A 25,351-nucleotide genomic window follows, 5' to 3' on the forward strand; every position below is an offset into this window, starting at 1 on the left:
GGCAAGGTGGCTCACCCCTGTAATCCCAGCAGTTTGGGAGGTCGAGATGGGAGGATCGCCTGAGGCCAGGAGTTTGAGACCAGCCTGGGTAACATAGCAAGACCTCCATCTCTAAAAATAAAAATAAATAAAATAAATAAAAAATAAAATAAAATAAACATTTTACATATGTCACTGACTTTGTACCCGGAATTTTTTTTCTGATTTTTTTAAAAGCCTCCACTTAGAATACACCAGATGCCCAAATCCGTCAGGAGGCGACAATGAAATGTTTGCCCCTTTCAGGGTATAAGCCCTGTCCTCAGCCCTGACCTGAGCACTTCACATTGGTTGGCTCCCACGTCACTTTTGAAACCATCCCACAAGATTCGTTTGGTATTCCTCCTTTCACAAGGAGGAAATCGGGGCCCAGCGGGGGAGGTGACTCCCCCAAACCCCAGACTCAGCAGGGGCCCAGCACAGAGCCAGTGACCACGAAATGCACGTGGACAAGGCCCAAACGCAGGATGTGTGACTGCAGTGGGGACTGGAGAGGGATGGAGAAGACATCTCTGCAGGGGCTGGGGTGGCCATAGCCCGGTGGGAAGCTAGTGCACCTTTTTCCTGGCTGGTCTTTTTTTGTTGTGTCTAATTTTTCTCTGGCTGTTTATAAGGGGGTTCTGGTTTGATTAATGGGCTGTGTTATCCATTACCCACTTCTGAAATCACGGGCTCAGCTGCCTAAAGTGCTCTGACAGTGTGGGGGCTGCAGCCCTCCTACAGAACAGAAGCCAGGGAGGTCCCGGTACTGTACCGCTGTCTGCAGCTGGCGGCCTGTGGCATTCACCTGGAAAGAGAGACATGGCACTGTTAGGGACCTGCCTCGCCGTCCTTCACTCACCGGGCAACACATGGCCAGGGCCCTGAGTGCAGGTAGGGACCAGCCCGGGCCACCCTCCGCCAGCTCCATCTCATGGAGTCTTCACAGCAGCCCCTGAGGCAGACGCCACAGTCACCCCCATTTCCCAGGTGTGAAGGCTGCGTCTGAGAGGTCACATGACCTGCCTAAGGACAGACAGTTGGGCGGCAGCGGGGGTCAGTGGCATCCATCTGGCTCGAAGCCCGGGGCTGAGCCGTGGTGCCCACAAGCCTGATGTCCAGGACAGAAGAGCCCTGAGGTGGCATCTGTGAGTGCCGTGGCACAAGTACCTCTACTGCGGCCAACCTCAAGCTTCCCACCGTAAGCCGCTGGGTCCTCAGAAGATTCCGAAAGTTTTAATAGTCAGCCCCCCAGAGCCCTCACCAGCAGTCACTGCTGCACCCGGACCCAGGCCCCTCCCAGAGTCAGCCATGCAGGCTCCGTGCCCCCAAGGACACCGCCAGGGTGTGGCCTCTCCCCATTTCCTGAATCAGGGGCCCTCTTCCAAGAAAAAAGGATCAACACACAAAACCATCCTCGCAATAGTGGGGTTTCAAGGGCCCTTTCTGAAGCCCAGACATGTGAACCCAACAGTAAGGCCTCTGAGAAGGCCAAACACAGCCAACCCTAAGCAATGCTGGCTGCTAAGGGCCCTGTATGAAGAGGGACCCAAGGCTCTGTGTGCATCAAGCAGGGAGAACACATCCAAGGCGGGGAACCCGGCATCAGGTTTAAAGCATCAAGCGGGGAGAGAATGCGTCTGAGGCGGGGAACCCGGCATCAGATTTAAAACCCGGCTAGTGCCGGGACGGGCCCATGCCGGAGTCCACCTGGCCAAAGAGGGGGCAGGCTGGGCAGTGGGAGCAGCAGGAACCTGGAGAAGGGGACGTGACCCACAGGCAGGACGTGTGGAGTGGGTGCGGGGGGCCAGGGAGAAGGGGGCAAGCAGGCTGGAGCAGAGGAAAAGGCCTGCCTGGCTGTGACTTCACCTCCAGCCAAAACCTGGGACAGAACCTTGAGGCCGGGAGAGTGCAGGCCGCTTTTCGGAGCTCACCCTAGGATCTGGGGGCTCACCCTAGGGTCTGGGGGCTCTCCAAAGGTCAGAGAGACCTGGGCTGCTCTGTGGCCAGGCAGCTCCCACCCTCGGGAACCTCCTGGGACTCGGTTTCCCCACTGGGGACTGGGCAACCACAGTCCTGGATCCCTACACCATTCAGCTCACGAAGCTCTTGTGGGATGGGGACATTTAGGGCACTAGTCCTCCACCAAGCACTCTTAGGAGAGCTCCCGTTTCCACCCTCATCACAGACGACAAAAGAGGTCCACACAGTGCTCTCCGGGCGTGGAACAGGCGTGTGCGGGCGGCCCTGGGGAAGACGCAGCTGCCCTTGGGCTCGCTCTCCCTCCCTGTCCAAGCTGGCGGGGGACATGGACTACGAACCACAAGGGCTGTGGAGGGCAACGAAGATGCCCAGCCCCAGACCACCAGGCCCAGGTGCCAACCCCCACATCACAGCAGGGGGCCCCAGGCAAGTGGCTCTTTTGTGTCTCCATTTCCCCCATTTTACATGTGTTCATTATAATCACTTTGCAGGGATACTGTGAGATGAGATGACCTATGGTCCGAGCCCAGCACAGGATCTTCCGGGGGGAAGAGGCTCCATCAGCTACAGTGTGCATCATTCCTGCGACAGTTTCAGAACAACCCGGAGACAAGATGCAGGAGCCCGTGCTGTGCTAAGTGTGGGAGAGCAACAGGCAAGAGCACTGTTTTCCTAAAGCATCTGGGAGTGGGGCGGCCCTAACCCAAGAGGGGTGCTGCAGTGTGCCCACCTGCCCATCCATGCCCGTAGATGCCCACAACGTGCGCTGGGATGAGCACAGAGGAGCTTGAGTCCCCCTGGATGGCTGTCACGGGCCTGTGGGCATGAGGCTGTCCAGACACCCTCCCTGGCACCCTCACGTGACTCCCAGGCCTTCATGGTCCAGAGCGTCCCCAGACTCCACCAATCTGCAGCATAAATGAGGCATGACACCTTGAACTTTAGGAAAAAAGGAACAAAAAAAAAGCTGGTCCAGGATTCTGCTTGAAATACTGTGCCCTCGCCCGCCTGTCTGTGTGGCTAAAGACAACTGGGTGATGTTGGGAAGAGCAGATAGAAGGCTTGCATGCACACAGGGCCCTGTGTGAGCACCCATCCTGTGCAGGGCCCTGTGTGAGCACCCATCCTGTGCAGGGCCCTGAGTGAGCACCCATCCTGTGCAGGGCCCTGAGTGAGCACCCATCCTGTGCAGGGCCCTGAGTGAGCACCCATCCTGTGCAGGGCCCTGAGTGAGCACCCATCCTGTGCAGGGCCCTGAGTGAGCACTAGGGTGCAAAGCTGGCCGCCAGTGGGGCCACTCTGGCAGCAGGGTTTGCACTCAGCTGACCCGTGGTCTCATCTTGCACTGAGCTTGGACTGAGGCAGGTGCTGCAGCACAGTCAGCTCAAGCGTCAAGGTGATCTCAGCCCAGCACCCCTGCTCCACTCCCTGGGTACCCATCACAGGGCTCTGACGGTGCCCGGCTGGCACTGAGCGTGGCCTGGCCCTGAGCTGGCGAGCCTGGGTGAACCTGGAACTTTGTTTATTCACTCAGCAGACATGAGCGAGTGGAAGAACTAACTTTGACTTGACCCTGGGGCCTCTGCTGGCCTCAGGGAGCTGCAAGGTGAGGTGTCCATCCCTGCACCTGCTCCTCCAAAGCCACCAAGTGCCCACACGAGTGACTAGACCATCACACAGGGACTGGACAGGTGATCCTTCCTGGCTTCCTGTGGCTTCGAGTCTCCCTTATTCACAGATGAGGGCACTAAGACTCCAGGATGAACCACTGCCCGTGCCTCAGTTTCCTCATGTGTAAATTGGGATAATGATCACGTCTACCTCACAGGGCTGTTGGAGGATCCATCAAGATTAATACAACAGCAGGGTGAGGTGCCCAGTGAATGCTCAACACACAGAGGCTCGGGGCACATGGTGGGCAGAGCAGGACCATCCCCTGTGACCCCCCAACAAGCCGTGCAGCTCCATCGGGGTTTCCCAAGGGGCAGGAAGAGTGTCTGCTGGCTGGGTCACCCCCACTTCCACTGGCCGCCATGTGCAAGGCACAGAGCGGGGTGGGTTTGTTTGCCAGGGCTGCCCTAGCAAAGCGCCCACCATGATTGGGTTAAATCAACAACAGCCGGGTTCAGTGGCCCACACCTGTAATCCCAGCACTTTGGGAGGCCAAGGCAGGCGGATCACGAGGTCAGGAGTTCAAGACCAACCTAGCCAACATGGTGAAACCCCGTCTCTACTAAAAATACAAAAATTAGCCGGGCATGGTGGCACACACCTGTAGTCCCAGCTACTCGGGAGGCCGAGGTGGGAGAATCACTTGAACCTGGGAGGTGGAGGTTTCAGTGAGCCAAGATCGTACCACTGCACTCCAGCCTGGGTGACAGAGAGAGACTCTGTCTTGAAAAAAAAAAGCAACAACAGTTCAGAGTCCTGGAGGCTGGAAGTCTGCAGGTCTGCAGGGCCGCACTCCCTCTGAAGGCTCTAAGGGAAGAACTCTCCCGCCCCTCCCAGTGGCCCCAGGTGCTCTTTGGCTCGTGGCTGTAGCACTCCGGTCCCTGCCTCTGTTGTCATGTGTGAACTTTGTTCCTGTGTCTGTCTCTGCCCAAATCTCCCTCTTCTTCTAGGGATACCAGTTATTGGCTTAGGGCCTGCCCTAATCCCGTGTGGCCTCATCTGAATCAGATTTCATCCACAAAGGCCCTGTTTCCAAGTAAGCTCCCGTTCACAGGTGCCAGGGATTACGTCATCAGTATGTCTTTTCTGGAAGACACAATTCTTCCCCCAACAATCAGCAAGCCCCAGTGGGTGCTGCTGTGGTGACAAGAGAGTCAGGATGGTCTGGGAGGAGTCCTCAGGGGCTGCAACTGCCCCAAGACCACACAGCTAGTCCCATGATGTGGCTGGGCCTTTGCCAGCTGGCTTGGCCTCCGTAGGCCTCTGGTTTTAGCCCTTACCACACAGGGGTGGGCCTGCTGACCCAAAGCCCACTCTCTGCCTCTCCCAGGCCCCACCTGCCCTGGCAGCCACAGAGCAAAGCCAGGACGACTGTGGCTGGTTAGACTATTCACCATTGCTTCCCCACCCCACCTACCGTGGGACACAGACATCCCCGCATCCCCCTGCAGACTTGCAAACGCACAGCGAGGTGAAAGGCTGTGCCCCTAGAAGTCTCTCAAGCCACGCTCTCCAGTACAGCAGCCATGAGCCACACGTGGCCACTGAGCCCGTCACATGTGGCAAGATCAAACCAATGTGTGCGATGTGTAAAATGCACACCAAATTTCAGACTTAGTACTAAAAACAGTATAAATGTTTCATTAATAATTTTTATATGAATGCCAAAATGCTGGAATATTTTGGACATATTGGGTTAAATAGAATTTGTTATAGGCCAGGCGCGGTGGCTCACGCCTGTAATCCCAGCACTTTGGGAGGCCAAGGCAGGTGGATCACGAGGTCAGGAGATCGAGACCAGCCTGGCCAACACGGTGAAACCCCGTCTCTACTAAAAATACAAAAAATTAGCTGGGCGTGGTGGTGGGCGCCTGTAGTCCCAGCTACTCGGGAGGCTGAGGCAGGAGAATGGCGTGAACCTGGGAGGTGGAGCTTGCAGTGAACCGAGATCGTGCCAGTGTATTCCAGCCTGGGCGACAGAGCGAGACTCCGTCTCAAAAAAAAAAAAAAGAATTTGTTATTAAAATCAATTTCACCTGTTTTTGTTACCTCTTTAGTGTGACTACTAGAAAATATAAAATTCCGTGTGTGGATGGCTTTGTGTTTCTGTCGGACGGCGCTGGTCTGAAAGCTGCTTTTGAAACAGTTCTAAGCCTCTTAACCACGAGGTGGCAGCATTTCTTCAACAGGGGAGTGAGAGCCCGTCAGTCCTCCGCCTCCTAAACTGACCAGCGGCTGTGCCTGGGTGAGGGATGAGACCTGAATGAGGTCAGAGAGGTCAGGCCATCTGCCCAGGTCACACAGCAGAGTCGAGGAGTCAGAATCTGAATCCCAGACCCTAGGACATGAAAATTACCTCTGTCCCCAGGCTCCAGTGAGGACAGGGAATCCTCCACCAGGGAAGGGTGAGGCAGAGGGGAGAGAGCACCAGGCTTGCTCTGAGCAAGACCCAGATGGCCAGACAGGGACATGGCAGCCCGGGGTGTGGGGCCTGCACTGCAGCTGACCAGCTCTGCTCACTTCTGCCTGTGGGCTGGAAAGGTCCTTGACTTCCACGCTCATCCGTAAGAGGGGAGACTGGACTGGAGGATGAGTGATTTCTCCCAGAAACACTTGCTGATGCCATGGCTGTGCTCAGCACCTGCCAGGGACGGAGACCAGCCCATGCATCCTGCTGGGTGAGGACAGGGCGGTCTGTGCTGCCTGCGTGCGGAGGAGGAGGCCGCATTTCTTCCTGGGAAAGGGCAGGTCAGGAGAGCTTCCTGGAGGAGGGGGCTGTGGTCTCCAACAAGCCTATGATTCTAGATACTGTCTGGGCTCTCAGGGGCCGAGGGGAGGCCCACCCACAACACGGCACAAGCTCCAGCAGCACCCCACTTGCACACCTGCATGAGCATACACGCAGCGGGTAGAAAAGAGCCCAGAGGTAAGGGGAGGAGCAGAGGTGGGGGGAAAATCCAGGCATCAACAGGACGGAAAGGAAAAGCATCGACACCGCGCACTAGGGTGGGGTAACGTGGTCCTGGCACATCCACTCGCAGGGCTCAGGCAGTTCTCAGGTATCCACAAACCCCAGAGAACAAGCGATTCAGAACCTGACACCCTGCACCCTTGAACCCACACAGGGCCCCACTCCTGCAGGAGCCCAGATGTCTGCTCCTGATGAGAGTCCTGAGCACGGTTGGCTAGATGCACCCCCACACCTGGAGAGGCCGTGAGGCCAGGCGGGAGCCCAGGATCCAGCCTCCAGCCTCTACCTACCTGCTCCCCACCCCCGCTGCACACCCCTTGGGTGAGGTCGTGCAGGCAGACCTCCCAGAGGGTCCCTGCGTCCCTTCCCTCTCCGGGCCCCAGATCCCTCCAGGGGACCCACGCCCCCTCCCAGCCCTCAGGGCCACTTCCGGAGACGCAGCCCCAGCTGGGAGAGAGGGAGGGGTCAAAAGTTTGCCACAGCCCAGAGAGACTGCCCCGTTCCTGGAAGGACCCGCGGACCTTGGATGGCCTCTCGCCCTGCAAAGTCCTGGCACCTGCTCCCTCGGACCCACCTGCAGGGCGCCCCTGCTGCTGTGTCCGACAGGAGAAAGACCTCACCCCCGGCCCAGGCACAGGGACCCTCTGCTGCCTGGGGTCCCAGCCTGGATGCCGTAGAGAGCCTCCCTGGTGTCCCCGTGCAGGGGAGAGGTCACCCTACCAGTCCCAGGCCACATGCTGCCCACTTTGGAGACGTTCTCGCCAGGGCCATAGGCGCGTAACCAACTGGAAGAAAGCTCCCGGGCCCCTGGGAAGCGACGGGTCACAGTCCCCGGAGGTTGCAGGGTGGAGGGTGGAGGGTGGGGGCAGGGGACGGCCTTACCGGCGGGGTTCCGCTCAAACTCGCACCCCGGCCGGGCAGCGGCGACGACCAGGACTGTAAGGAGCAGCAGCGGCGGCGGGGGCGGCATGGTGGGGCGGCGGGCCTTGGACGGCCGGCGCAGTGATGTGGCACTCGGGCCGCGCGGGCCGGGGCTCTGCGCTCGCTGGGCTCCCGCCCCCGGCGCAGGGAGGGCGCCCCAAACGCAAATGCCGGAGTCGGGTTACAGTGGGCAGCGCCAGAAGCTAGAGAGGATGCCGCTGGGGGAGGAGAAGGGGCAGGACAGCAGATAAAGGCCTCTGCCTGCCCCGGGCGGAGTGCCCCGCCCCGTCCAAAGGGCTCCCCGCCCCTCCTTGGGCCTCAGTTTCCCCATCTGCCACCTGAGTGCACTGTGGAGCTGATCTGCAGATTCTCTACTGATCCTGCCTAAAACCCCTGGTCGCCTGCACAGGATGCATCTGCCGGTGGAGGGGGCTCTGGCTGCAGCGCTGACCCCAGCAGACCAGGGCCTGTCAGGTGAGGAAAGTGAAGGCATGTCCCCACCTTTTGACCCTTGTCCCTGGTGTGGATGCAGGGGAGGGGGCTTTGCTGGGTGGCTGGACCTTTAGGAGCCATGTGCCTCATGGGTTCCTTTGCCCGCTATACCAGTGCACCAGTAGCAGGCCCCGGAGCCAGCTGCCACTCAACCCTGAGACTTAGGACAAGCCCCTTTGCCCAGAGGCTGGGGTAATGGAGACAGTACTCACTGTGGCCCCAACTCATTGCTGGCACCCAGCGGGTGCTGCTTCCTGCAGGTCATCTGCTCAAAGATGCCTATTTCAACACCCCCCGGGATCTGGGGTGTCTGATGCTCAACCCTGCCCTCTGTCTGCCTGGACTCAGCTGGGTCCTTCCGGAAGCACTTCTGACTGCCCCGGCCAGCCTCCGGCGCCACGGTTTTTGACTTCCCTGTCTGAGCTTTCCAGCCCAGGTCTGAGGGTGAATTCAAACTCCATGCTTTCCCAAGCCCCAGCTGGCAGTACACAGTCCCGGGGAGGGTTTTCCTCCTCCTCCCTGAGAGCTGGGGTGGGGACACGGCGCCTCCTTGTTGTCCCCTGCCGTGGCAAGCTTCGTTCTCACGGACGCTGAGCGTTCAGTCGTGAGTGGCCCACCTGTGAGGGTGTCTCCTAGCACAGCCCTTATTTTGGGCTTTTCCTTCTCAGTGGTACATAAAACAGTGAGACAGTTTAAAATCAATGGCATTTTAGATTTGAGGAAATTGAATGCTAGCTTGTGTCACTTTTTAAGACTCGGGGGGGAGAATTTGGTCATCTTTCCTGGAACCAGCTTCTCTCCTCCACAATTAAGTTGGAAGGGACAGCCTCTAATCCACAGCGTCTCACCCACGAGGGCCCAACCCACCAAATGGTTCCTCAGGGGCAAATCACAAGACAGGGTTAATTGTTCCCAGGGGTAAAGAGGCATCCAAGTCGTCCCCATCACGCCAAATCCCCAGACACTGTCCAGCCAGCCCAGTGCGCAATGGGCCATGGGGACAGGACCCAGCCACACCTGTGCAGTCAAGGTGGGGCCAGTAAACCAGCAGGTGCGGCCAGAGCCAAGTCTGCAATAACACAGCCCCCGGGGCCAGGTGTGTGGGCCCATGGGGGGCGACCTGCAGGACAAGCTTCTAGGAGAGAAGCCACTTTGTGTCATCAAAAGAGCACAGACTCACCGCTCAAAAGATCTTGAGCCAGTGGCCTGGCCTCCTCGAGCCTGGCAGCTCTCCACTGAGAAACAGCATCACGCCCACCTTGGGGCTCATGAGGATGGGGTGGGGGCAGCATGGCAGCCGGAGGAGCCCGTCAGTGGTTGGAAGCCTGCTCCCCAGCTGGACATGATGTGCGCATGCCGGCATCCCCAGCACTTGCTGCACAGCGGGTACTGGGGATAAAAGTGGGTCCAACCCTGTTCGTGCCCACTCTATCACTGGACGCTTGAGAGAGGGGCGCTGGGGCTGTGAGCGCCTGAGGAGGGAGGGTTGTGTCTGCCTCGGTCAGGTGGAAGGACTTGGCTAAGCAGAGGAGGAGGAAGTAGTAAGAGAAGGCCCAGAAAGGATGCAGGCCCCCTGGGGAGGGGCCAGTAAACTAGGGCACCCAGCACTGTGGCCCAAGACCACGTGGATAGGAGTGGGGAGCAGTGAGGACAGGGAACAGAAAGGGCCAGCAATGCCAGGCTCAGGAGCAGAGACCACAGCCTGGGGACTTCTCAGGGCTTCCGGCAGGAACACAACCTGCTCTTGGCTGCATTTCCAGGAGCTCGCTCTGCTTGGTGGAGGGTGGGTGAGAGGAAGGGCTGCTTCACCAGGGACCAGGAAGGGTTCTGGAGGCTTGGCCATGGATGGGTGCCCAGGTGAGGCAGGAGGAGGGCGAGGGTCAAGCACAGAGGGGATGGAGAGAGGGCTCCTGGCTCAGAACCCCTTCTGGCTGAGTTTTACACCCCATAAGAGCAGGGGGGAGGCTTGGGAGAACCAGATCATGGTCTCAAAAGGACAAGAAGGCAAGCTGAGAGAGAGGACTGTCACTCTGGGCTCCCACAGGGCCTCCCTCTGCCTCACCCATCATGGAATGCTGCAGCCCTCTGACAGATGGAATCAATAAAAAAAACTCCGGTCCCCCAAATAAAATAAATGAGCAGTTATGTCCCGCAAGCTCCCTGCCAGCCTCACAGCCCCCATGGCTCTCTGCTTCCCGCCCACCCATGGGAAAGCCTCCCAAGCTTGCAGCTCCACCGTCAAAACAACAGGAGAAGGCTCCCTCGCTCACCGCACACGGCACAGGGCCTAGCCTGGAGGTCTTGGAAGCCCAGCAGGGGATTGCATGCAAGCCCAGGCATCTAGAAAGCTCTGCTATCCCGGTGATTGGACTGTGGCTAATGCACGGCAGAATTCCCCCCTTTCCATGGAAATGAGACACCCTCTGAATAAAATGTTTATTGATTCACAGCATTCTTGAGACCCAGCATCATTCTGCAACACGTCTAAGTGCACATGAAAAATATTTTTCAAATTAAAAAAAAAAAAAAGGCCACAAGCCTAAGGCAAGGGACAGCCCAGTGTGGGAGCCACATGGGCTGGCAGAGAAGTGCGGAGGGAATGCCCTAAGATGCCTGCTCCAGAACATTCCATGGAGCTTCCGAGGAAGCTTTCCGAGGTGAAACATGACAGCAAGCAGTGCCTGTCTCTAAGAAACAGTGTGCCTCCCTCTAACCATGGTGCCTTCCAGCAGGGCAGGGTGCACGCGTTTCCTTGAGTGGCTCTAAAGTAGTGACCAAGGATTTTAGCCTGGCAGAGACGCAATAACAGAGAGTGTAGGCCCCACTGGCTGGCAGGCTCCTCGCACCTGGGGACCTCCCAGGGACAGGAGAGGGCTCAGCCAAGGAGCTCACAGCCTGGGCTCTGGAGCTTTAAATGGGGACCAACCTGCTTCTGCTGTGCAAGTGCCATCCCTTGTAAGCACAGGGGCACAGGGGCACAGGGGCACCGGGGTGCAGCAGGGTCTCGAGTTCATGTGCCCTCTGTGAACCAGGGCATGACGCCCACCTGTGCCACCTCCTGCCTGGAACTCCTGGGCTTGATTGAACTGGCCAGGTCTGTATTTTAATGTTTTTAACTGCTTCCTGACCACATACCTATAGTTGCTATTATTCCAAAAGATAATTTGTTTTATTTGAATTACACTTCGTGTAATTCACACACTTTTAAATTGAATTACACACACTTTTAAATTTATCCTTTTGGGGGAGGCATTGGCGAGTCAGCAAATAACACCTGGTTTTGGCTGGGTGCGGTGGCTCACACCTGTAATCCCAGCACTTTGGGAGGCTGAGGTGGGCGGACCACTTAAGATCAGAAATTCAAGACCAGCCTGGGCCACAAAGTGAGGCCTCCATCTCTACAAAAAAATACAAAAATTAGCCAGGCATGGTGTCCCGTGCCTGTGTCCTCAGCTACTCAGGAGGCTGAGGTGGGAGGATGCCTTGAGCATGGGAGGCAGAGGCTGCAGTGAGCTGAGACTGCACCACTGCACTCTAGCCTGGGCAGCAGAGTTAGACCCTGCCTCAAAAAGTTTTTTAAAAGCATAATAATAACACCTGTGTTTTTGGGGAAGAATCTGTGAAGCCACTTCAGCTGGGTTCTCCACTGTTAATGCCAAGAGCAAGTGACAGCCGCATGTGTCTTTGAAGAATTCAGCCTCTGGAAGGAAAGAATTTGATGTCCACACTCTCCCTGCATTGCTGGCCTTGGGAGTAGGGTGTCATGATACAAGTTCCACGCCTGCAAGAGCCCATGGGTGAAGCCCATCAGAGAGTCCCATGAGGCAGGGGCCTGAGGTCTTGCAGCCCACCCTACCTCTGCAGGGGATGGCCCTGGGCCTTGAAGAAAATAGCAATGACAGAGGCTGAAGAGAGAATCGTGTCCATTCATTCACTCGCTCACTCATTCACACACACACCTCTCCACCGGGTGCCCGTGTGCACTGTGCACCTTTCCCTGAGCTGGGAAATAGGACAGATGTGCACAAAAGTCCTCAACACTGTCCCATGGGGACATTCAATGACATTGATGGTGGGTGCCCCCACCGGGGAATGGCACCCCGTGATTACTAAACTGGGGGTGATGCACACCGCTACTCAGGGATGCTCCACCTTCTCTTGGCTCCCCCAGCACTGCTGTTGGGGAACAAGGGCCCTCCCCATCCCAGGCCACCCTCTCTGGACACCTGGGCCCTGGCTACTACTTCAATCTCTTGACCGTCTCATGTCTAGGATCCAGAGGCCCAGCAGTGGCCTTCGGGGGGAAACAGAGGTCACATGCTCTGATGATATCTTCACCAGAAAAGGCTCTGAGCACACAGACTCCACATCCTCTGCAGTTAAGATGCCAAACCCTTGGCAAACCACGGAAAGGGAGGCAGGAGACAGGCTCCATCTGCGTGCCCACATAGGCAGTCACAGCGGACAGACCTGGAGCTGGGGACCTCTAGGCTTCCAGAGATGGGCACGTCCCAGGAACTGCCCGTGCCTGCTGGGCCCTGACCACAGACTATCAGATGTGAACTCTGGGAGCCCCCAACCAGACTCCGCCCCGGCATTTATCTCCCAAACCTGGGCAATGCCGAGAACAAATCAAAACAATGCTAATAACCAGGTTGGAGAAACAGGTGTCCACCTGGGCTGCAGAACAGACCCTGAGCAAGAGTGACCACCTCACCCACATGAACAGCAGTCACTCACAGGATGCCCACGGGTACCAGATGCCACACAGGGCACTTCCCTACCCACTGTCTCGAAGCATCGCCATGACTCCAGAACAGGGGTGAGGAAGCTGAGGCTCAGAGAGGAAAAGCCACTGTCCTGGGGCTACCCAGTGGCCAGGTGGCCGAGCCCGGAGCTCTCCTCTGCCGCTCCTTCTGTTCACACCCACATCCGGCTCTCTCCTCCTCCTCCTCCTCCTCCTCCTCCTGTACTTCAGCCTCAGCTCAAAGTCAAGCCGCCAGTGTCTGGGGATCCCCAGTGGCATCTCTGTGGCAGGGCCAGTGCCCTTTCCACAGGGCTTCTTAGAAGGTGGGGGTGATGAGCCCTGCCAGGCCCTCAGTGTGTCTGCTGCAGGCAGGAATCATTCTCTGTGTCCAGAGAGCTGTTGTGGGTGGACGCTGGGTGCGGGGTTCTCTTCAGCAGCTGATGCACCATGCCGGCCACATCCAGAGAGCTGTTATGGGTGGACGCTGGGCGCGGGGTTCTCTTCAGCAGCCGGTGCACCATGCCGGCCAGGACTTGGCGGAACGGCCGGCGGAGCAGAAAGTATGTGAACGGGTCAGCCGCCGCCTTGCTGTAGGTCAGGCACTTGCTGAGGATGCCCCAGTGGGCGTTCACGGTGACGAAGGGCACGAGCTCCGCCAGCCTGTTGGGGAAGCGGAGCAGCTGACTCAGCCACAGTGACAGCACCTGCCACGCACTCACACTCCGGGGGAAGGTGCTAGAACCACACTCAAGTACATACCGCAGCCCTGACGCTCACTAGCCAGGGGGCTCTGCACCAGCACCCTGAGCCTCGGGCTCCTCTTCCTAAAATGGGATTACAAGGCCCAGTCCTGGGACTGCGGTGCAAGCCAACATCAGCCCGCACACCACACAGCAGGTGCTCAGTAGGTGGCAGCACCACCACCATCACCAAGGCCTTCTCCCACCATCCTCACACTCAGCTCAGTCCACCCACCTGCACGCACACCTGCCGCGGATACCTGCACACAGAACCAGCTACCGAGGGAGCCATTACCACTACCAGGCTGCAGACCAAGACACCCCAGATGTGAGCTCTGGGAGCCCCCAACCAGACTCCCCTCTGGCATTTATCTCCCAAACCTGGGCAATGTTGAGAACAAATTAGAACAATGCTAATAACCAGGCTGGAGTAACAGGTGTCAACCTGGGCTGCAGAACAGACCCTGAGCAAGCATGACCACCTCACCCACATGAATAGCAGTCACTCACAGGATGTCCACGGGCACCACACACCACGCAGGGTGCTTCCCTACCCACCGTCTCAAAGCATCACTCAGAGAAGCTCGAGGGTGTCTCTAGGACCACCAGGCACACAACTCCCAGAGGAAAGGCTCAGTCTCATATTCTGTGTCTGAGCTCAGTGCTTTTCTGAAATCAGATTAGAACTCAGAGTAGAAGGGACTGGGCTCCGCGTGGGGGAAAGCAGCAGGGGGATGGGCCTCTGGGGACTCTGATGGACCCCTCTGCTCTCAGCACAGCCTAGAGTAGGGGCCACGGAGTCAGGACAAGGCTCCTGACCAGAGGCAGCAGCCTGAGGTGGGGGCCACGGAGTCAGGACAAGGCTTCTGACAGCTGTCCCAAGCGCACATGCTGACCAATGACAGCTGTTCCACCTCCCCATTCCTGGCTTTGAACCAGGGCCCCCAAAGGCCAGGGCTTTCCCCAACAGCCTGGTGATCTCCCAGGCAGTGAATTTCCCAGGATGTCCCACCCCCACTCAGAAGGACTGCAGCCCTGTGATTTACAAGTTTGGCTGGATCACTCATTAGTTTGGACCACCCACAAACATAGCAGCTGCTGGGGTGCAGCAATGGACCAGACTGACTCCCTCCCTCCAGGGCACCCAGTCCAGCGGGATGGGGATGAGGAGGCAGGCAGGCAGGCAGGCAGCCACCTCAAGCTGAGGGGCAGGGCCAGAATGTGAGGACAGAGAGAAGCTGAGGGGCACAGTCAGAGCGGAGGCATCCAGAATCCAAAAATCAGGGCAGGGACACAGATCCAAGGCAGTCATGGCTCTAACCACCTACCCCAGGCTGCGGTGAGGATCCAGTTACAGTAAGTGATAGTCCGGAAAGGGCTTTGCCACCGGCCAGCACATGCACATCAGGTACACTGTCACCCCCACATCCAGGGAGCCCACCATCAGGCATGGACTGGAGACTGGTCACAGCCAACCATCAGACAAGTGGGAAGGAGGGTCCTCCTGAAGGATCTGAGGAGCCTGGCACTTCTTTCAGCCACTAGGAGACTGGGCTGCAGGTGAGTAAGAAAGCCACACACATGCTAGAGTGTCTATCCCGTAGTTAAGCCACGGTGCAGGTGGAAGTCTTCAGAAACACCCAGCTGAGGCTGTGTCTGGAGCCACACTGGGACCAGAACTCATGTGCCAACTACCAGCATTCCAACCAGCCACGACCCTGCGGAGAAGAGGGCTCGCTCACGTGTCCGCTGCTGCTCAACACCTGGTGACCGTATCCATCTGCCCTCCCCCCTCTCCAGTAGACCACAGACTCCACAAGTGAGGCTCTGTATCCCCGCCCTCCTGGTCTCACTGCAGCACACCCCACGGGCTTCATCTGCACCGTGGATTAAGTCAGTAAAACTCAAGAGTGACAACCAAGGAACAAAATAAAAATCCCATGTCCCCCATCTCCTTTACCTACTTTATCCACATGAAGTGGCTCAAGGTGACTTTATTTCTAACCAGATTAAATTCACCTTCTAGATGTCCACAGAAGAGTCTAACAATGCATCCCAGTTCTGAAAACAATTCCCAGGAGAAGAGCTCTGAACTATTTTTAGCAATTGCAGGACAATTGGAATGAGTGCACTACCTTCTAAGGGGCAGCAGGGACAACACGCTTCTGGATCTCTGACTTCCTGTGAGTTAAGCCACCAACTGCATTAGAACCTCGTCCACACACTCAGGATTGAGGTTCTGATTCGGTTCACTCCTATGATGTGAGAGGCACCTGTCAGGCAGGTCTGTCCAAACTGATCCAGCTGTGCTGCTCCCAGGCTCCAGCCCTCAAGACCCCTCCCCCACTGAAACACCTGCCTGGTCTTGCTGACCTGCATCTCCCGCCATCAGAACTGAGAGGAGCCTGTGTTCCATTTGCTTTTGTAACTGCATGACCAGGCACAAAGCCCAGCACAGAGTAGGTGCTCATCAAATGCTTAGTGAGTGCATGAAAAAATATATAACCTCATTAGTGCTATATTGTACCCACATTTTTCACAGAGAAGAGATCCTCAGCTGCACAGATCCCAGAGTTGGTAACAACATTGTGGAAACAATGCTGCAAAGGCAGGCTTCATGACTTTGTTTGGGATTCTTCCTCTTACACTCATGTGTACACTCATAGCTATGCATGCTCACACACATGCTCAGGGCATTGTAAACATGCAGGAAAATAACAGTTACACCCATGAATCAACATAATATCATGGCTGAGTGAGCCAGTCTCACTCATCATTCATTTAAAATTTCAAAACTAAATGCTGGAGCTCTTGAAATTTTAGCACTCACCTTCTAAACGTATGTACATACATGTGCATGTATGAACACACACATGCACATGTGCGTACACACATGAACCCTCACAACATACACATGCATGCATGCACGGGCACGTGGCCACACATACACACAAACATGATAATCAGATAAATAGCTGGTTCCCGGGAGAAGGACGCCACAGTTTCCCCATCCACACTTGCACCCATGAAGTTTCCTAAGAACCAGAGTCCTTTGCTAGGTTTTATGTGAGGAAGGAGGATGCCGTGATCCACAAGAAACCTGGCTCCCTGTCCCTAAGCCAGATGGGATCAGTGGCGCCAAGAGCTCGTGTCCCAAGTGCTGATTCTGAAGAGCTCAGAGGGAACCTGGCAGGCAGAAGAGAGCTGGTGCCACTCAGCATGGGCACTCTGGGGCCTCCCGGGTTCCTGGGACACAATTGTTGCCCCCCCACCCCCCCCCAACAACATATCTAAGCCACCCAGTAACCTGGGAAGACAGGCAGTCATCCTGGACAGGCTGGCAGAGCTTGTAGGGCATTAGATAGCAACCCCAGGAGGACCCTACACAAACAGAGCCAGAATCCTGGTACTATACTCCCTGCTGGCTCCCTCCCCTGGGGTGGGGACCTGGGCCCCTTGAGGATGAGGGCCATGGACCCCTCCCAGGAGTGTCTTCCTTCAGGGCATCCTCCTGCTGCAGCTCAACACATAGGGTGGAGACCTCCCAGACAGCCTGAGTGCTGCAGGGGCCTGGCCAGAAATTCCATGGAGATTCCAAGAAAGGCAAAACATGATAGCAAGCAGTCACCATCTCTAATAAACAACGTGCCTCCCTCTAACCATGGTGCCTTCCAGCAAGGCAGGGTGCACACATTTCCCTGAGTGGAGCTAAGGTAGTAACCAAGTGGCCGAGTGGTGACCCAGGAACCCTGGAGGCAAAAACTGCAGACTCCCCTGCCCCTTAGCACAACACTGTGATGATGGTACCAGCAGGCCCTTTACACACACTCTTTCCCAAATTACCTGTGACTCCAGATAATTCTGACCTGACAAGCACTCAGGCCAAGGTCTCCAGGAAAGAGAGGAGTAAAGAGAACACTCACATGGCGGTGTTACTGGCCCGCGGCTCCAGCTGGAGCTTCCACCCAGACTCCCGACTCCACGCCCAGGAGATGCGGAGTCTAAGGCCTGAGTTAGTCCCAGGTTGCCTGATTTTGAAAGCTTTCTAGGTTTAAAGAGCCAGGTGCTGATTCACAGACCCCATATCTTCCTGTGCCTGGACAAGGAGAGTCTCCTCATTTATAGGACAGGTTGGGGGCCAGTGCCACCTCCCTCTCAGGGTCTTTCCCAGGAGCTGAAGCACAGCCCTGAGCCTGTCAGATGTGGAGGAGGGTCCTCTGGTGGTGGCAGCCCTCCAGATATCTGGCTGGGAGACCTCAGAGGCCTACTCAGCTGAGGCCAAGCCTACCCAGCTGTTCCCACGACAGGAGCCGGACTGCCAGGACCCACCTGGTCACGACATACGGGGCAAAGCAGATGAGGAAGGTCGCAATAGCGATGCCAATCTTCCTGGTAGCGCGGTGGCGGCGCCGCTTCTGCTGGATGAGGCAGCGCTGCCGCACACTGTGGAGACAAAGGACGGTGGTCAGGATGATGGCAGGGTGGGGACAGAACCCAGGCCCAGAGCCCAGGGGCTGAAGTGAGGGCAGACAGGAGGGTTTCAGGAGGATGTTTAGCCTGGAACCTGAGGAGGACAGAGGAATGGGGGAGAGAGAAAGAACAATGGAAAGGGGTAGGCTTGCTTTTTTGTAGGTGAAATAAAGGAAGTCTGGAAAGAAGCGCCAGCTCCTCCTCCTTTCCCTCCGGCTCATCCTTCTCCACACAGAGGCAACTGAGGCAGGCCTGCTGCTGGAGGGGCAAGGCTGGGGCCCTCAGGGAGGGAGAAGTCACCTGGCCTGCCCGCCCCAGAAGCAGGAGAGCCTCTTGGGTGTTCTGTAGGGGGCCGAGGGGGAAAGGGGAACACCTACAGGAGGTAATTTGGAACAATGGCGACACCAGCTAGAGATTCAGGAGACAAATCCTGCCAAGTAGTGAGCAGAAAGCATGGGGGATGGACCCTGCTCAAGACTTGAAGCCCAAGTCCATGCAAGGGCACTGGGTCAGCAGTGGGCAGAAACAAGCAGATGCCTCAGACTCACAGCCACGCACAGAAGGGGTGTGTCTGGCCGCCCACAGCAGAGCCCGCGGAACCCCTCCCGGAGACGCACACCCCACCGCTCTGTGCAAAGCTACCTGTGCACTGTGAGCACATATCCCAGGAGGCAGAGGCCCCTGCAGTGTCTGCACCAATGAACCAACAGGAAACCCCTGCAAGCAACGCACAGGGGCAGTGCTATGGCTGGTGAGCTCTGGGCGGAGTAACGGTGGTGATGCCCACAAGCTCCTCAAACCAACTGCCCAGGGAGCGCCCAAGTCCCTGGCCTGGGTCGGTCGGCATGCACTGGGCCAATACCTGGGGTGCAGGTCGGCGAGCAGCACGAGCGCCTTCATGGTGACGGTGTCCATGCGCTGGCAGTGGCTGCGTGCCACCCGGTGCACCTGGAGCGAGGTGAGGCAGAGCACCGCCAGCGGCAGCACGAAGCCCACGGCATGGAGCGTGGCGGTGAAGGCTGCGAAGCGCTGACGCTCAGGCTCAGGCGGCAGGCGCAGCGTGCAGGACGCGAAGGCGCTGCTGTAGCCAAGCCACGAGCAGCCAAGTGCAGCGCCTGAGAAGGCCAGCGACTGTCCCCAGGCACAGCCCAGCAGCAGGCCAGCATAGCGCGGTCGCAGGCGTCCGGCGTAGCGCAGTGGGAAGCCCACGGCCAGCCACTGGTCTGCGCTCAGCGCCGCCACGCTCAGCGCCGCGTTGGACGCCAGGAAGGTGTCCAGGAAGCCAATGGCTTGGCATGCGCCGGGCGCCGACGGTGTCCGCCCGCGCATCACACCGAGCAGCGTGAAGGGCATGTCCAGCGCCGCCAGCAGCAGGTGGCCCAGCGACAGATTCACCAGGAGGACGCCCGAGGCGCGAGTGCGGAGCTCAGCGCTGTAGGCGCAACAAAGCAGCACCAGTGCGTTGGATAGCAGCGCCACGGCCAGTACCATCACCAGCAGACCCGCCAGCAGCGCCTCGCCGGGGTCCATGGCGCTAGCAGCTCTCCAGGCACCCTAGGGTTCTCATGGCTCTGCTTCGGGCGCGAGCCTGGGAAAGTGCGGCGATGGAGTGGCTGAGCGGCGCGCCCACGGCTTCCGGGAGGTGCAGAGCCGGCCGGCAAGGCCCAGAGCAGCGCGAAGAAAGAGGCGGCAAGTGCAGGGTCCAGGGCACATGGTGGAGGTGGGGGGGGTGGGGGTGAGGGCGTCGCTCTGCGGAGCAAGAGCAGCCCGGGGCCGCCCTGGAGGCAGCGCAACCGCGGTGCTGTCCAGGGTGCTGAATGAGCTCACCGTCCCGGCAGGACCGTCCTGAGGCTGAAGCGAGGCGCGGGGACGCGGGGGCGCGGGGGCGCGGGGGCGCAGGGGCGCAGGGGCTAGGGAGGTCTCTTTGCTAACACTGTATCTTTCCTTCTTCTCTTCTCGTGGCGTGGCAGGATGGGACTCTGCGCGCTTCTGTTCTGGGCCAGGTCGGTCCCTGCCCTGGTCACACCTCCAGCCGAGCCTCCCAGCTCTGGTTCGTGCGCAGTTGAGACACCAGCGAGAGCCACTCAGTGGATCCTAGGCTGCACAGCCCTCGCCACGCCTCTCCCTCCAGGCGCTGGCACCAAACTGGAGCGACCTGGTGGCTTATACGGGCTGTAGGGGCGGTGGGGGCGGGAATGAAGTGGCGAGAAGCTGTGCAGGCGGGGCAGAGGGAGTGACGGGGCAGGGGAGGGGGCGGGGGCTACCCTCAGGACTTCCTCCCATCCCCCAGCCTCAGCCCAGGAACTGACTGCCTCGACATTTGCTGAAGAAGAGCGACAAGAAGTGGAAACAAGGTTGAGAAAGGCATGGGGGAAGGAAAGAGAGGAAGAAGAAAAAGTGAAGAGGAAGTGGGGGGAAGAAGAGGGAAGAGGAGAGAAAAGCAACAGAGGGAGACAAAGAAGGGGGCACCTTGGGAGGACCCACCCAATGCCTGTCCTTCGCCTGGCTCCTGGAGCCCTGCGGTGCGAGGTGCATGCCTCTCCCACCTCCGCCATCCCCTGTGGTGGCTTCTGAGCCTTCTCACTCAGTGGGAATCTTTCAATCCGTTCGTGGCCAGTTGGCAGGACAAGGATATGGTGAAGCCTCCTGGAAGCTGCTTCTTCCAGGAAGCTTTTTGGCATTTTCTCCCCAGTGGCAGCCACAACATGACAGAAATGAAGGGCAGACCATTGCCCACCCGTCCCCACATTCACCCTCACCTGCAGGCTCTGCCAGCCCTTTCTGAGGGACAAAGGGTGGCTGGTGGTGTGGAGGCTCACCCCGTGGGCCTCTCTTGTGCCAGTGCTGCAAAGTGGCCAAGGCAAAAGCCACAGGTGCACAAGTGGCCTGCTGGGGCACCCCCGGCTCTGTGCCTTGGGCACACTACTTAAACCCCTTGGGCCTCACATTCTCATCTGTCACGTGGGGATATTAATAGCCAGCAATAGCATCTGCCTCTGGTGGTTGCTGTTAGGGTTAAATTGGCCAACATGCACAAAATGCTGAGAACATCCCAGCAGGCAGTGAAGGATCAGAACAAAGTCAACCTTTTTTAGGGGGTCCGTCTTATAGCTGGGCAAAGGAAGTTTCATTCAAGTGTCTGTGCCAAGTCCCCATAACTACAAACCAGGAATGCCGAGATTCATACCTCAGTCCTTCTGGCTCTAACTCCAATGTCCTTGTCATCCAGAGAGGCCATCACACCAGCTCCAAGCCATTGCCATCCATCAAATGCAGCGGCTTTCTCTCTCCCCATTTCTCCCTGGCACCCCCACAAACCTGCTTTCAAATTTTCACCAAATTAGACCTTGCCTGAAGCCAGAGCAGCCACGTCAAAGTTTTTCTGACATGCCCAGGAAGAGTGGGCCACTCGGCAGCTTCTGCAGGTCAGGCAAGGTCGCAGGGGAATAGCTTGGACAAAGTGATTGTGATAGTGGGGGCTTGAGAGCAGGGGCCTCCCCCAACCCCTCCAAGGCTTCTGAGAGACCGTGTGCAGCTCTGGGGAGCAGTGGAGTTGTCACGTGGCTTCACAGGGAGACTTTGGTCTAGACACTCACAGCAGCCTCTGTCACCTCTCAACTACTCCAAAGGGAGACAATTCCACTGGCAGGGGAGCAGAGAGCATCTCTTCTGAGACATGAGTGTAGGGAAGCTCCACCAGCCTGTATTATGAAAGGCAGGCCATTCGCTCATCTGCAAGGATGTACTGGACAAACTGCATGAATGAGAAAATGTGTGCGGTGAGATCTCTGGACTCTGGTGAGAGCACCTTGATAGGTCTAGATCTGTTCTGTTTGCTGCTGTCCCCACAGCCCTAGCACTTCTGGCCTCAGATCTTGCCAGCCTGGCTGCCCCCCTTCCCTGGGTTGTAGGGGGTGGTTTTGAACCCTGTGGTCTTATCACCATAATATCAGTTAATCTTCTTACACTCAAATCTCATTCCTGATGAAAAATTTAAATCCTCTGTAGAGTGAAATGCTGGACCTAATCCTTTTATCTTCCAAAAAGAAAAAGTATATTTAAATATTAAATATTTTCACCACTTCTTTAAAAAGTAAAGCAGTACTCCTAATTATGTAATCCTGCCCATTCTTGCTGAGATACGCATTGCAATGATAAAGTTCAGGATTAGTTCCCGAAGGCTCCTCCCCTGCCTAGTGATAGTTCATGGTTCCCCACTGCCTATGAAATTCCTTAGCAGCCCCTCCAAGTCTACCTAAATCTGGTCTCAGCCACTCATGCTGGGCCCTTTGCTGTTGCTGTCACTCACACACACAGACACACACACAGACACACACACACACATGCACACATGCAAGCACGCACACACTCACACCATTTAGCCACATCTCCATTACTCATCACCCAGCCACTTAACCCACATTACCTGACTTGTCTGTGTTGCTGACTTGGCCTGAATGCCCTCTCTGTACTTTCCTTTTCATCTACTCCTCCTCTAAGACAAAGCTCTGCTAAGCCTTCCCATGTCAGCCAGGGAGAGTCACACCTCCTCAGAGCACCTTCCGAGACTTTCACCTCAGCCCCAACAGAAGTGCTGGGCTGAGATGAAGTGCAGAGGCTGAGATGCCGCTGCTGCTTAATTAAAGTGAATGGCTTGTTTCCTTATCTGAAAAATAGGGGCAGGAAGACCCATCTTCGAGGGGTGTGGTGAGAATTAAATAAGGTTACATTCAATAGGTGTAAAAGAAATAAGCTTAGTACTAAAACAAGTTTAAATAATATCAAATGAGCTCAGTTAACCATTATTCTTTTCCCTCTTTTCTCATTTTTCCTCCCCAGTTGCATGTAACAAGCTGTCAGTGTATATCTGTGGAAATGAATTTGTCATTAGTGATAGCACTTCAATATGATGTAACTGATACAATTCACTTATCTTGCAAAATAAGCTTGCTATTTCTCCTGGGGAGCCAGGGTGGTTGTGTTGATCAGATCTGACTTTGTCCACATCTTCTCTCTGCTCAACAAAGTGAAGGAATCAAGCCTCATGTGATCACCACAGTCTGCTGTATCCAGCACGTTCTCTTGTACACACTGGGTGCCTAGTACATCCTTGCAGATGAGTGAATGGCCTGCCTTTCCATAATGCAGGCTGGCAAAGCTTCCCTGCGCTCATGTCTCAGAAGAGATGCTCTCTGCTCCCCTGCAAGTGAAATCGTCTCCCTGTGGAGTCATTGAGAGGTGACAGGGGCTGCTGTGAGTGGCTACACCAAAGTCTCCTTGTGAAGCCACCTGCCACCTCCACCACTCCCCAGAGCTGACACACATGGTCTCTTAGAAGCCTTGGAGGGGCTGGGGGAGCCCACAGCTATCAAGCCCTGGCTGCAGGAAAGCATCTGGAAGGAACAATCTGGCACGTTAACAAAAATGATTGTTCATAGACAGGCGGAAAATGGAAAGGAGGAAGATGGAAAGACAGGGAAATGAATGAAACTCCAAAAAACAGGAAGGCAGAAAGTGTGTGATTCTATTCCCCTACAGCATAGCGCTGTGCGGCCATTAAAAAGCAGGTGTCAGCTGGGCACCATGGCTCATGCCTGCAATCTCAGCACTTTGGGAGGCCAAGGCAGGTGGATCAGGAGTTTGAGACCAGCCTGACCAATATGTTGAAACCCCGTCTCTACTAAAAAAAAAAAAAATAAAATAAATAAATAAATAAATAAATAAAATACAAAAATTAGCCAGGCATGGTGGTGTGCACCTGTAGTCCTAGCTACTCGGGAGGCTGAGACAGGAGAATCGCTTGAGCCCAGGAGGCAGAGGTTTCAGTGAGCTGAGATCGTGCCACTGTACTCCAGCCTGGGCAACAGAGTGGGATTCCATCTAAGAAAGAAAAGAAAAGAGAAAAGACAAGACAAAAAGGAGAGAAGGAGAGAGAGAGGGAGGGAGGGAGGGAGAGAGACAGAGAGAGAGAGAGAAAGAAAAGCAGATGTCCCGAGGAAAAATCCCACTGTGGATTGTTTAGTGGAAACCACTGAGAACACTGGGGCCTCTGAACAAGGCGTGGAAGCACCGGGTGCTGATGTCAGGCCGCCAGTCATGGTCACCAATGGCTGATGGAGCTAGGAGTGGTTGGTTGTTTTTCTGTGTCTTTACACTTTCCTGTCACTTTTACATTTTCTGTGAGAGCATGAAATGCTTTGAAAATCAGAAAATCACTCAGGAAGAAGAGCCTAGATCAAGCGCTCCATCTGGAGGCCTCACCATCATGACTGGATTTAATTTTGTTTTCCTGCTTTGGAGCATCTTAGTTTTGTAAAATCCCAGTAGAAATTATCTTCCCAGGAGGAGGGAGGAAATGTGGAGGGGGGAAGAGAGAGAGAGAGAAAAGGAGAGAGAGAAAAGGGGAGGGAGAGAGGGAGGAAGAGAGGGAGGGAGGGAGGGAGGGAGGAAGAGAGGGAGGGAGGGAGGGAGAGAGGGAGGGAGGGAGAGAGAGAGAGAGAGAGAGAGATCACGAGCATGGAATTCCTTAGAATAGCAGAGAGGTAGGAAAGTATTACAGCTGGCAATATTATCCACACACTTAGAAATCACACTTGCCCTCAGCAGCAACACATTCCCACTAATTCCTCAATGAAACACGGAAGGGTCCCTCAGTGCCATGGAGCTGGGACCTGTGACTGCAGGGCAAATCAGATCTGTCCCTGTCTTCTGGGAGTTCACAGGCCAGGGGCCGAGGGCAGGCCAGAAACTGGGCATGACTCCTCCAGGTATGACTGAGGCTGGGGGAGGCTCCAGGCTCTGGGGGACCCTTGGGTGGCACCTGACCCAACCTGGGTCTCCCCAGAGCAAGAGAATTTTGAAGGACAGCAGAGTTTGACAACAGGGGACGAGTAAGAGATTATCAGACAGTAAGAAGGAGGAAGGAGTCGGCGGGAAGCAAAATTAAAGGTTGTGGACTACAGCCAGGGCAACCCCTAAAAAACCCAGAATGTCAGGCTAAGTGAGTTGGAATTTGTCCCAGAGGCTGTGGGACGTCAGCAAAGACTCCTGGCAGGGGCTGTGTCCCGATCTTTCAGTCTGGCAGCCCTGGAGGTCTTTGGGGTCTTGGTCAGTGCAGCCTGAGCTCCTGCTGCTAAGAAGCTCTTAGCTGGGAAGGACCAGCTCTGCACTGGCCCCACGCTGTGTGAAGAACCCTCCAGAGGAGAAAGGGGTTTGTGGGGGCTGGTCCTAGAGTCTCAGCTGAAGGTCATGAAGCCGCCCGGAGCCCTGCCTACTTGATCACCTGGACAGGGTCCCTTTATCCTCAGAGAAAACCCTGCAGCCGGGGCATCATGCTGG

General features: G+C 56.4%; 2 protein-coding genes across 8 annotated transcripts in view; both read right to left on the reverse strand.

Annotated features, from left to right (window-relative positions):
* The window catches only part of CPZ (carboxypeptidase Z), a 29,915-nt gene extending 21,379 nt beyond the window's left edge, over positions 1-8,536 (reverse strand). Inside the window, exons 1-3 of one of the 3 annotated variants that reach the window (XM_024246351.3) lie at positions 8,269-8,536; positions 7,526-7,782; positions 794-826 (exon numbers count right to left, since the gene is read on the reverse strand). In XM_024246351.3, coding sequence (XP_024102119.2) covers positions 794-826; positions 7,526-7,613 — 121 coding nt within the window. In that variant the 5' untranslated portion in view covers positions 7,614-7,782; positions 8,269-8,536. Of the gene's footprint in view, positions 1-692; positions 714-793; positions 827-7,525; positions 7,783-8,268 lie in introns of those variants that run through there. The other 2 variants (XM_054554977.2, XM_024246352.3) reach the window with 2 other exon arrangements.
* Positions 8,537-10,478: 1,942 nt separating this feature from the next.
* GPR78 (G protein-coupled receptor 78) overlaps positions 10,479-25,351 on the reverse strand; it is a 31,394-nt gene continuing 16,521 nt past the window's right edge. For 2 of the 5 annotated variants that reach the window (XM_063723304.1, XM_063723303.1), the window contains 3 exons: positions 18,876-20,185; positions 17,873-17,986; positions 10,479-13,463 (listed from right to left, as the gene is read on the reverse strand). In XM_063723304.1, the coding sequence (XP_063579374.1) occupies positions 13,154-13,463; positions 17,873-17,986; positions 18,876-19,543 (1,092 nt within the window). In that variant the 5' untranslated portion in view covers positions 19,544-20,185 and the 3' untranslated portion in view covers positions 10,479-13,153. Of the gene's footprint in view, positions 13,464-17,872; positions 17,987-18,875; position 25,351 lie in introns of those variants that run through there. The other 3 variants (XR_010139592.1, XM_063723302.1, XM_063723301.1) reach the window with 3 other exon arrangements.

Source organism: Pongo abelii, chromosome 3 (genome assembly GCF_028885655.2).
Source record: "Pongo abelii isolate AG06213 chromosome 3, NHGRI_mPonAbe1-v2.0_pri, whole genome shotgun sequence".
Taxonomy (NCBI): domain Eukaryota; kingdom Metazoa; phylum Chordata; class Mammalia; order Primates; family Hominidae; genus Pongo; species Pongo abelii.